Genomic DNA, 13,041 nt, shown 5'->3' on the forward strand with positions numbered 1-13,041 from the left:
TCAGCAATGCTGTCAGTTCAGAGATGAGAGGGATACATGGTGTATTAGATGATCTTATTGGTGGTGACAGCCTCAGCTGATTCTGCCCAAAGATCAGTTTCACTTCTGGCCAGAGTGCTGGACTCTCTGAATGGAGATCCCAAGGTTCCTTGGCTGTACCATACTGGGGAGCTGGATCTCCAGATAGTAGCCTCTTGGCAGTGTTGCTCTCATCACTACTGTTCATTATATTGTTCTTCTTTGTACTAAGCAAAAGCTTGGTTGGCTGCTTCTGATACAGTGGTAGTAGAGTTGTTATCTGTCTGTCTAGTTGTATAATTATTCTGAGGGCCTCCTCCATGGTTGAGATAGGCATGAAGCCTTCTGCTTTCATTGATTCCAGCTGTAAGTGTTTCTCTCTATGGCTCATGCAGCTCTTCATTGTTTGACCAGAGATCAGTAGCTTCATAACTACTATAGTTGGTGTGGACCAATGAGGCAGGACTTCTAGCTGGTGTAGTATAGAGAGAGTCATGATCTGAGTTTATTGAAACACTTTATGGTCTTGAAGCCACCTAAGAGGCATCAAGAGAGTTCTGAGCATGGTCTTTAATCCCAGGCTCTCTTGGGGCAGTGAAAGAATCAGGAGACAGCTTATCATCAAAGAAGTTGTCAGGGAAATCCTTGTCCTCATGGTCCAGGACAAGAGGGAACCCCAGTGGGACCTATGGGTTTCTGAAGTCTGTGAGTCAACTGTTCTAGTTTTTGCTTTCAGGTCTGACTGATCTAGAGGGATATCAGTATCCTTCTTCTTCTTCTTCTTCTTCTTAAGTGCTCTTTGAATTCATTCTCTTAGACTTAGTTTGGAGTATGGGTCCAAGCAGAGGCTGGAAGGAGACTTGGATAGAGAGAGAGATGTCATAGAAGGGGAGGTCAGGTGTGATATTGCACAAAATTTGTTGTACCTGTTGAAAAGCCTGGTAGTGCCTGACTACCCATGCTGCTACTGATTATCATCTTCAACAAAGCTGTATAATTGCCAATAAGCCTAGAAGTGTTCTGATGATAGAAGCTAAAAGCTTAAAAAAGTCATTGGTGAGATTAGGGGTTGTAGTGAATGCTGGTGGCATTCAGTTTTCTTTGTGCTTATTGTGTGTAAGGAAAGAGAAGCAGAAGCTTCAAGCTAATTGTTAGACTCAAGTTGCATATGATCAGAGCATATGATAAACTAGCACTGTATCATATTTATACAGTCATGCTAGAGTCCACTTGTTGTGTCTTGTTGACCAACATACTTTAAGGCCTTTGCAAGAAAGCTTGAGAGTGAAGTGATATAAATAAACTTTAGCTTAAAGCTGGAGTTATACAGCAAGAGCTATCCTACTTATATACTACTCATCCATCAAGATAAATATACTACTACTTATTGTGTCTGTCTAAGTCATTGTGCTCATTGTCTTTGACTGTCATTACTGTCTACAAAAGAGCTATTATGCATTATCAAGTGTCATTGTCACATCAAAAAATAATAACAGACTCAGCTTGTTATAATAACTAAGCCAGTCCCACAGTCCTAAGCATTGATATAGATACTCTGACTAAGCATAAATAAGAGTTAATCAAATGAGAAAATAGAAAAATTATAATAATTTGATCTATCAAATTGATAGTTTGGTTTTCTTCATAGATCAAAAGAAAAGGAATATCACACCAACTAATTGATGCAAAGCACTCATTCTTGCCTCTATTGGTTGAACCATAGTGTCTTAGACTTCTTGCTATCATTGCTGATTCATCTTACTGTCATTCTTTGATACAACCTATGTCTTTCCTTTCTACAGTGATTTCATATGAAAATCAATATCTATTCTTTCATCTGGATATTATCACAACCTCAAATACAAAGAATAAGATAAAGTCATATCTAGTGTCATGGCTTCACTTGTGAACACCACTATATATCTGTCTGACTGTAATTGAGTATGTTTCAGCCAATCTGTATTATTAGAAATGGTAAACAGTATTTGCATTGGATTTTCTTTATTCAGCTGGTGAAATAGATAGCCAGCCAGCCAGCCCAGATAATGACATACATGTAGTATTTTGGTGAGAGAAGACATATGAGTCACTCATATTGAAGGAATGGCAGGAAATATGCTGAGAGCTTGGTGAAGTGAATTTTCATTTCAAGTTTAGAATATTGCATCATCAAGCAACTCTTTTTTTATGTACTCAAGATGTTAGCTGGTGTTTTCCTGATGATCACCATTTGCCTAGTCAGATTGATGTTAGATGTGCCAATTAGTGTTGCATATCATCTGTAGTTGGAGTGTGCATAATATATTTTTACTATGAAGTGATATGGATATGAAACAGTGTACATCCAGCTCTGCTTGACAAATTTCAGTCTATAAGTTGGACTGAAGATGAGTTTTTAGAGCTGAAGAAAGCAATTGCTGCATACTGTGCAGATTCTTTTTACTTGTATTTTGGCTATACACCTGTGCTGCTATGTCAATTGTCATACTACACATCAGAGAACTATGTCTTGGAAGCTCATACTCACATGTCAACTAGTCACTTGGGTGTTTATATAGATATTGAGGAGTTGATTTGAATTCATAAATTATATATATTTATTTTATTTGTATATACAATATATATTATATATAAATATCATCTTGCTATTATATGTAGTTAAAAAAGAGTATTATTTAAGTATGAAATCTATAAGTATAATGGTGAGTACTTGTAGATGCTATAAACTTTATTATATAAGAATATAGTACAAATAATTAATCCTTTTTCAGTGAAGCAAAGTTGTGATATTTAAAAAAACCTGCTAATTTTTTCATTCTGAGAAAGATATCCACATCAATAGTGTCTACAACAAAGTGATCCTGACTATTGCTCAGATCTAAGTTGTTGTCTTTAACTAATAGAACTCCACAGATGATAGAGTAGATAGAAACAAATTGTGAATAGATTCAAAGATGTGCACAAAGATGATAAAATTCTTTATCTTTATCTCTTTGCAATTTTCAGTGTTGTCTACTATCAGTAACTGTAATATCAAAAGAATGAACTAATGCCAATGAGTATTGCTGTTCAGAATATTCACATTCAAATAGTTGAATCAGCTGTCTAATTCATACTCTATCATAACATAGATAATTGTAAAAATTTAGACTACAGCATAATAGATCAATAGACTCTTTAAGATTAACTAGTGACTGATAAGTAACAGTCAAAGTCTGGTAAATTTAAATCTATACTTATTTGTTAATAGACATTTAGTTTTTAAAAAAAATAAAAGGAAGCATATACTGTATCACTAGTCTGATACTGAATAAATTTTCCTTAAGCTACAGCACTTTCATCTATCCTATTTAAAAATCCAGTCATAAATCTTCTAAGTTGAATTTGAAAGCATTTATAAGCTGGATCTGAATGAAAGGCCTTTTCAAGCTTGTCTACAGTATGTGGATCCTTTGAACTAGTCTGGAGACTATAAAGCATGGCTTTACAGTCAAGAGATTTAATTTCTTGATCTTAAAGAGTATAATATTTATCTTCAGATAGATCAGTAATATTTTGCTGTTGATATTTTTTCTGACAATCAATCTTTTGTTATAACTGCATAGCAATTTTATACTAATGATTAGTGATAAGAATCTTGATGATAATTTCAGAATATTATTTTATTAATTTTATTAAAAACTGTATCTGTTCAGTAATATTTTTAAAATTTGTCTGAGTCTGATATGCTTCTTTTAGTGGGTCATGCCTACTTTCATTGACTTTGGTATTATAATTCTTTGTAACACCTTTAGCAATAATATCATCAAACAGATATTGCTGTGCATGCACTTTTGATAGTTTTCAACTTATTGAAGTTTTAAAACCTTTATGATCTGTTGCTTGTGAATAAGTCTGCTTTAATATTAGTATAATATAAATATACTAGATTTGTCATCTTACTTTCAATCTGACATTCAAAACTTCTAATTTTTGTCTTTCTTCTTTAATACTTTTTTTTATATGAATATTTATTAATGCATATATATCTAACTCAAAGTAACTTTGAATAACTTTGAGAAGCAGATATGTATCAGGATTAGCTGCTTTTGATAGCACAGAATAAATAGCAAAGAGAAGTTGCTGCTTGAAAGTTAAATATTATAATAGAATATTAGACTGAAACTTGCCTTTGACATATGCTTATATTTAACAGCATCTCCAAATTCAAATATAGTGACATTTGAAAAATGCTTAAAATTTTACTATCTTAGAAAGTTGTTAATATTATAAATTCATTAAGTTTATTCTTTTAAAATATAAATCAATATACAATTTATCTATAATGACTTTAACTGCATGTCCACTAACTCCTAATATTTTCTCTACATGCTCTAATAGACATATAAGAAGATGCATGAAGACACCAAGGTAATATGCATGTAGCCAATCTCAGAAAACAGCTTAATATGGATCACTTTGAGCAACATTCTAAAATACATTCTAGAATAATTCAAAATACAGAAAAGTCTCAAACAGAGAATACTTACTTCAACATATCACAGACTGTATAATAACAAAATATTCTCTCCCTCTTCCTCTACATGATTATAAATATCTTGCATTTCTTCAGTTGTTTAAAGAGAATATATATTTAAAAGATTCTGTAACTCTTTCTTTCAAACTAAGCATACAGGACAAGGATGGTCAGAATTAACACTATATGTCAATGTCATCATACAACTGTATAAAATTATCATATTTAAGAAATTTAAAATAATGTTGTACTTACTGTTCTTTATAATCTGTTGTTCATTATCATAAAATAATATTTCTCTTTGTTTTAGGTTTTTTCACTATCTAACACAAGTCTCTTTAGTGTAAAAATATCTACATTAGTTGTTCTACTTCTAAGCCACATTGTAAGCTGTCTTATATAAGCTGCCCAAACCTAATTTGATTCACTGGCTCATATTTGCTGGAAATTTAGTTGGAGGTCACTTTTTTGGACAATATGAGTGTCTTATTATATTATTATTAATAATCTATCCTTATAAAGTATTTCACAACTTTCTGACATGGACCATAGTTCTTACTGACATGCCAATCACTTGGGTTCTCATTCCTGAACCTGAAAATCTCATGCACTGAACAGAGAGGTCTGCTAGCACTTCAGTCTCTGCTAGATACTGAGATGTCATGCTCAATGGAATTATGCCATCATCAGATAATTTCTTACTTGTTATATCTTACTATGGTGAGTATTGTGTAGCTAACTTGATAGAAAAGCAATAAATATATTTGCTTTTCTATCTGGTACAGCTGCTCAGCATATCAACATGATTACTTCACTCAGACTTGTATCAATACTGTTGTAAGTAGAGAGCAGAGTAATGTACAGAGGATTAGAATTAGCCTCTCAAGAGAGAGACATTCTACTTAAATACATTTTATATTACTTTGGGATCTTTCTATGAAATACTAAATAAGTCTGGATCATGATCTAAGTCAGCTGCTGCTGATTGGTATTGTATCTTTGAGTACATTCTTGTACTCACTCAGGATTGCTATTCCAACACTCCTCCTCAATTTCAAGTTCTTAGAATACCTGCAGATGGATACTCATGTAATGGTCTCAGTAGGCTTTTAGTGAATATATCTGCTAAATTCTCCTCTGATGTGCAGTGCTGAACTTTGACTCCATTTGAAGCCATGTGCTCACAAATGAAGTGGTGCCATATGTCTATATGCTTTGATCATGCATATAATATAGGATTCTCAGCAAACTTGATTGCTGATTGATTGTTGATAAAAGTAGTCATCACTTCATAAGGTGGCAATTCTAATTCAGTTAAGAGTGCTTGTAGCCAAATTACTTTCTGGATTGTATGTGCAAGGGCCATATATTCTGCTTCCATAGTGGATAAGGCTATAGTGGGCTGTTTCTTTGAGCTTCAAGTAACAGCTCTCCCTGCATAGGTACAGACATAACCAGATGTTGATCTTCTATCTGTTCTGTCTTCTCTCCAGTCTGAGTCTGGATAAGGTATCAGCTCATTCATAGTCCCTCTATATGTGATTCCAAAGTCTAGAGTTCTCTTCAGATAGCAAAAAACTCACTTTAAGGCTGTGACATACTCAGCAGCCAGATTCTGCATGTATTTGCTTAATTTAGTGACAGCATGTGCAATGTTGGGCTGGGATCCATTGGCTGCATACATTAGTGATCCAACACCAGTATGTTAATATTGCCTGGTGGCTGTGTCAACACCTTATGGGTTTTCTGTCAGAATTTTCTCTAGCTGTATATTTGGGTCCATAGGCATTTTGACTGGTTTACAGTCATTCATGCCCATTTGCTTAAGTACTTTGAGAATATATGCCTTCTAAGATAGAGTGATAGTGCTCTTATCTCAATTCCTGTCTATTTTCATGCCCAATATATATTGAATCTCCCCTATGTCTGTGACATTTAGCTTCTTCTTAAGCTTTTCTTTTATTTTAGACATGGTTTCATCATCTGAAGCAAGCAATGTCATGTCATTGACATGTACAGCTATGATTATGGGACTAGAACTGATTTGTCTGATGTACACATATTGATCACTGATCAATCTGATGTATCCAAGTCTCAAAAATGTAGCATTTAATTTGTTGTTTCAAACTCAGCCAGATTGCTTGAGTCCATACAATGTTAATTTGAGGTGTGCTGCTTTTCCACTCTCATCTGAATATTCAGGGGGCTGTGCCATGTAGATGGATTCATTGAGTTTACTATTTAAGTAAGCTCCAACAATGTCCATTCCATGAATGATTAGGTTTCTTTGAGTGGAAATTGCCATAAGTAGGCAGAATATGTCCAGCCTGACAATGGGTGTATATGTCTCAAAGAAATCAATGCTGGATACCTGTGAAAATCCTTTTGCAATAAGTCTGGTCTTGTATCTGGTGATTTTCCCATCACTATCTCTTTTCAATCTGTAAGTCCACTTGCAATCCACAAGTGATCTGTCTTTGGGTAATTCTTCCAGCTGCCATGTGTCTAGAGAAGTCAATAGATTGTATTCTTCATCCATTGCTTTCTTTTAATAATGCCAGTCTGGCCTTGTCTTGGCTTCTTCAAGGCTTAATGGCTCACCACTGAGATTGTCTGCAGTTTCCTCAATGCATGTATAGTCTATTGCAACATTTATGGCTTTCAAAGATGATTCTTCTGAGGTATGCTGTTGTTCTGATGTTTTCACAGCTCATGCACTTGGATTATGAAGTGTTCAGTAACTCAGTTGAGTCTTTGATGCAATCCAGGCTGATTTGTTGTGTGGCTTGATCACTTTTTCATGCTATATTGAGAACTTTGACTTGATTCATGACACATCAGAGGCTGTTTCCTCTTTTGGTTCAGCATTTCTAACATCCATGAAATCATCTGAAATACCATCATTTCCATCCAGAGTCTGCTTGACTTTGCTCTCTGACTCTCTCTCAAGCAACAAAGGATGGAAGACTATATAGTCAATGTCTATAGGCTCTGTAATGTTGCTTTCAGAGAATATAATGTTTCTTGAGGTCTGAATCTGCCTGGTTTGAGGGTTGTAATATCTCCAGGTCCTAGATTCATCTGTAAGACCTGTAAAAATAAATTCCCTTGACTTTGGGTCTAGTTTTGATCTCTTGTTGTCTTGCTGCAACACTCAGCACTTTATTCCAAATTTCTGGAGTGTTAAAATATCTGGTTTCATGCTCTGAAACACTTTTTCTGAGGTTAGATCATTTTTGATAGCTCTGGTTGGTGATCAGTTCTTCAGGTATGTGGCATATGCCACTGCCTCAGGCTATAGAAACTTTGGTAAGTGATGTTCTTCTAGCATGATGCATGCATGCTTCACAAGGGTCTGATTTATTCTCTCAGCAACTCTATTTTGAGATGGAGAGTATGCTGCAGTCAATTTCAACTGTCTGTAAAGGTATTCTTTTATCTCTTCATTGACATATTCCTTTCCATTGTCAATTCTCATAAACTTCAGATTCTTCTCTTTGTGGACTTTGATATATTTTTAATACTGCTGGATTTTCTTTTGAATTTCTGTACCTTGCTTTGACTTCAAAAAATACAACATTGTCCTTCAGGATTTTCCATCTGTGAAGTTTATATAATATCTTTCACCATGAATACTCTGAGTTTGGGCTGGCCCTCATAGATCTGAAAATGTCATTTCCCCTATTTCAGTATAGTCCCTTTCAGCTTTCTGTGGAAATAGCTTGGTATGATGTTTGGCTTCTATGCAAGCTATACAATCTGTCTGAGGCTTGGCTGACTCATTTATATCCATCTCCTTGATCATTTTCTTCTTAAATAGTCTCTTTACTGATTCCATGTTTAAGTGGCCTAATGTTTTGTGCCACTTTTGCCATGATCAGACTGATTTCATAGCATGGGCCTGGATTATTTCTGGAACAATGATGTCAAGGCTATACAGCTTTGATATTTTATCTCCATAGCTGATTATCTTGCCATGTGGTGAGATAATATCTATTCTGGACTCTTTGAATCTGAGTTCAAATCTAGCATCTGTAATGTGCCCTATCAACATAAGATTGAATGATGCATCAGGACAGTGGATACACTCCTTTAGTGTGACTGGAGTGATCTTTTCTCCTTCAACCATTTTAATCTTGACAGTTTCCCTTTCTAAGCCTTTGGATTTGCCTACATCAATGACTTCATATCCTAGAGTTTCAACATAGTCAGAAAAACATAATCTATTTTTGACTATATATCTGGTAGTGCCAGAGTCCCCTAGCCATGATACTCCTGAGAGTGAGGTAAGTGTGATGTCTGTTGCACAAAATATGTAGTCTTCTTCTTCTTCTTCTGATTTGGCAATATGTGTCTGAGTCTGGCCCCTTTCCTTTCCTTTCTATGACTTTTCAGAATTCTTCTTTCCATTTAGGCAATTTGTCCTGATGTGATTGGTTTCTCCACATCTATAACATGTGACTTTTGGATTGGACTTCTTGCTTTGTGCTGCAAGTGTCATGGTCTGATCAGAAGTCTTTTTCTTTAATTGGATGTCTTTCTGAAGAATTTGGGAAATCAACTTGTAAGAATCTTTCAAGTCAGCAGTATCCACTGATGAGATGAATGAATTCTATGATTCTGGAAGTGATGTAAGCAGTGTAATAGAGAAGTCCTCCTCTTCAACTTTCTGCTTAAGAGATGCCAGCTCCTCCTGATAGGATCTTATAGTCCTAATATGCTCCTCTATGTTTCCTCCTTCTTCACACTGAGCTCTGAAGAATTTTCTTCTGACAAGGACAATTCTCATAGATCCCCTGAACTCATACATATCTTTCAGAGCTTTCCAGGCTTCTGCTGAAGTCTTTGAACCAGCAATATATACTAGCAGGCCATCTGAAACCTGCAATCTTATTGTTGAAAGAGCCTTCCTATCACTCTTCTTCCAATCTGCCACCAGTGTCATGTCTGCCAGGGCTGGAGTGCTTCCATCTGCATAATCAATTAGTCCTAAATCAGTTAGGATATCAATCATCTTGATTTTCCATGTCAGATAATTTTCCAGGCTCTTAAGGGAGTCAATTCTATACATGGACTGGCTATCTATATGATTCTACATGTGTATATTGTTAGACTCAAGCTGCATGTGATCAACTAGCATATGATAAACTAACATGGCTTTACATTCGAGTCTACTGTATGTACCAATATTGACTCTCTGTGCTTCAAGGCTTTGTGTGACTAGCTCAAGAGTAGAATGAGATGGAATAAACTTTAGCTCGAAGCTAGAGATTATCAGCAAGAGTGAGCAGTCTTAAATACTGTACATGGTCTGCTAATAATACCATTACTTATTGTGTGTTTCTCTATCTGTTGTGCTCGTTGTCCTTGAGCATCACTACCATATATAAAAGGTTGCTTGTGCATTGCTGGGTAATGCTGTTGCATCAAAAGACAATGACAGACTTGGCTAGTTGTGATGACTAAGCTTTTATCCTACAGTCTTAAGCACTCATTTTAGTGCCCTGACTAACTATAAATAGGGGCTTTCAAAGAAAAAGAATGAAAAAATCATAACATTACCTTCTCCTTAAGACCATCATCCTGATGGCTTAATTTAGAGATAATTCATAGTTATGTATGGCATCATTGGCATTCATTAGTTTCTCATTGATCCATTAATTAGATTCTGGACTGTAGCCTTTCCAGCTGACCAGGTAGTCTATGATAGTTATCATTCTGCCTCTTTTAGCTTTTATTTTTCATAATTTGTGGTTTAAGACTTGGTCGACTTCATAGTGTTCTTTATCATCGATGAGGTCAGAGAGCAGAGGTGGAGGATGTTCCTGATTAAAAAATACTGAGGTGACATAAAGTGTTAATAATATCTTGTTAAAGACATTATGGATTTTCCAAGTTGATGGTAAATGGAGCTTATAGGCACTGGTCCCCACTTTAGAGAGTACTGGAAAGGGACCAGTTCATTTATCAGCTAGCTTGTGTTTTGGGCATGGAAGATGAAGGTTGGTGGTATCAAGCCAAACCTTATTATTCATAGCATAGATGTGGGCAGCATGACAATGTTCATTGTACTGCTGTGTCATAGCTGTGGCAGCCTTTTCAAGGGCCATCTTCATTTCAGAGTGTATTTTTGTCATTGTAGTGGCAAAATCTGTTGAAGCTGGAATTGTAGTTTGATGTTGTTCAGTGTGAATGACCTGAGAATGACATCCATAATTAATGAAGAATAGGATTTTCCCAGTTGCAGAGTGGATGTGGTTGTTATGTTAGAAGGCAGCAAGTGCCAGCCATTCCATCCAGTCATCCTATCAGTAATTGATGAACAGTCACAGATATTTCTCTACTTCTTGGTTGATGTGTTCTGTCTGTCCATCAGTCTGGAGATGGTATGCTGTAGATGCATTGCATTTTATGGATAAGAGTCGATAGAGATCATCTAAGAATTTAGAGACAAACTGAGGTCTCTGATCCAAGATGACCACTTGTGGCATTCTGTACTTTGCATAGACTTCATCGCATAAGATCTTTGCCCATCCCTCAGAAGTTAGTTTGGTGAAACAGGCAATTGGTATGATCACCTTAGAGAAGTGATTGACTATGATGATTATAGCATTATAGTCATTGCAGTCAGGCAGTCTGATGATCATATTGACTGAAATATGAGTCTATGGTGTTGATGGGATCTCATTTGGGTATAACAGTGCAGCCTAGACTTGTGTCAAAGACTTGCCATGCTGACAAACTTCACATGCTTTAATATATGTGGTGATATCATTGACCATTTTGGGCTACTAGTATTCTTGTAAAACCAACTCCTTGGTTTTTGTGATGCCTGGGTGGCCAGCAGTTGCATGATCATAGCAAGTGGCAATGATCTCACCTTGTAGCCCTTGATCCCAGGGTATGTAAATTTGCTCATCATAGCAAATGAGCCCTCTGTCCCTTATCATCTCTCATTCATGATTGAGAAAAGGAGCCACCTGTTGGTTCCACTTGTGGCTGTCCTGAGTGGCACTCTTGATGCATTCATGGATCTCTTTCTCCATGGGCATTATTATGGCCTGAAATGTTTAGATCATAATTGTGTTACCCCCTCATTAGTGGCTCCCCTCTGATCATGATCCACTCATCAGCTTAAGAGATCAGCTTTTTTGCTTGCTGTACTGGCTTTGTGGTAGAGTGTGTACTGATATTGACTGAGTTCAGTGACCCATTGAGCCTGTTGGCAGTTTAACTTCTACAGTTGTTGGAAGTATTGTAAGTTTTGATGGTTGGTCCAGATTTCAAATACTTCTGTGGCCCTGATAAGGTAATGCTGCCATTCTTCTAGAGCAAGCATTATGGCCAACAATTTCTTGTCATATATCTCATAGTTGCACTCAGTGATGGTCAGTGCCTTAGAGAAAAAAGTGACTGGGCATCACTTTTTATCCTGTTCTTGTGAAAGTATGGCACCAATGGCACCCTCACTGGAGTCAGCCTCAACCCAAAATTTCCCTTCCTGTGTGAGAATAGTGAGCACTACATTCTCAGCTAATCATCATTTCAGGTTGTCAAAGGCTGTTTGTTGAGAGAGACCCCAGACCCAGGGGGCATTGCCAGTCAATTGTGTCATGGGTTGGATGATCTTGCTGTAGTCTCAGATGAACCATTAGTAGAAGTTGGTAAACCTAAGGAACAAGTGTAACTCATTTTTTTTGATTGGTTCTGGCCATTTGGTTACCCCTGCTACCTTGATGGAGTTCATTCAAATACTGCCTTTGCTAATGATGACCCTAAGATACTCAGTTTTAAGTATCTCGAACTCACATTTCTCTGCTTTAAGGAACAACTTGTACTTCCTCATGAGAGCTAGTACTTGTTGGACTAGCTCCCTGTGCTCCTCCTTTGTTTTGGACATAATCAGAATGTTGTCCAGATAAATGGTGATCTTCCCAGTAGTGATGAGATCCTTGAATATATTGTTCATCATCCATTGGAATGTGGCTGGGGAATTGGTGAGCCCAAAGAACATGACTGTGGATTCAAACAGTCCCTGATTTGTTCTGAATACAGCCTTCCACTCATCCCCTTTCTTGATGTGGACATTATTATACCTCCACCAAACATCAAGTTTAATGTAATATTTAGCACCTCAGAGTTTGTCCATCAATTCTGAGATTAGCAGGAGAGGGTATCAGTTTTTGATTGTCATCTTATTAAGTTTCCAATAGTCTTTGTTAAGCCCAAATTCCACATGACTAGTGACACGTGATAAACTGACAGAACCTTGCACTTTGGGTTATACTGTCAGAGTCCACTTGTGTGTGACTAGCATTGTGTTGTCAAGGCATTTGCAGTTCACTCGAGATAAGATGGTGAAGATAAAACTTTAGCTCGAAGCTGGGGTATTACAGCAAGAGCTATGCTACTTAAATACTATTCTGTTATTGTGCTATAAATAAATGTTCACAAAAGATATTGTCTGTTGTGGAGCTGTTACCCCTGCTGTTGCCAGGCTCTCCACA

At 36.5% G+C, this 13,041-nt stretch overlaps 1 protein-coding gene across 1 annotated transcript; it reads right to left on the bottom strand.

The window, feature by feature from the left end:
- Nucleotides 1-3,675: 3,675 nt before the first annotated feature.
- On the bottom strand, nt 3,676-4,137 carry BT62DRAFT_896719 (uncharacterized protein; the record flags this gene model as incomplete). Its single annotated transcript, XM_043183274.1, is given in 3 exon segments — nt 3,676-3,848; nt 3,867-3,912; nt 3,961-4,137. Coding segments are annotated over 3 exon segments (396 nt in total), but the record flags the coding sequence as incomplete, so codon positions are not given.
- Between the last annotated feature and the right edge of the window lie 8,904 nt (nt 4,138-13,041).

This window comes from Guyanagaster necrorhizus (assembly GCF_019112545.1).
Source record: "Guyanagaster necrorhizus MCA 3950 unplaced genomic scaffold BT62scaffold_14, whole genome shotgun sequence".
Lineage (NCBI taxonomy): Eukaryota > Fungi > Basidiomycota > Agaricomycetes > Agaricales > Physalacriaceae > Guyanagaster > Guyanagaster necrorhizus.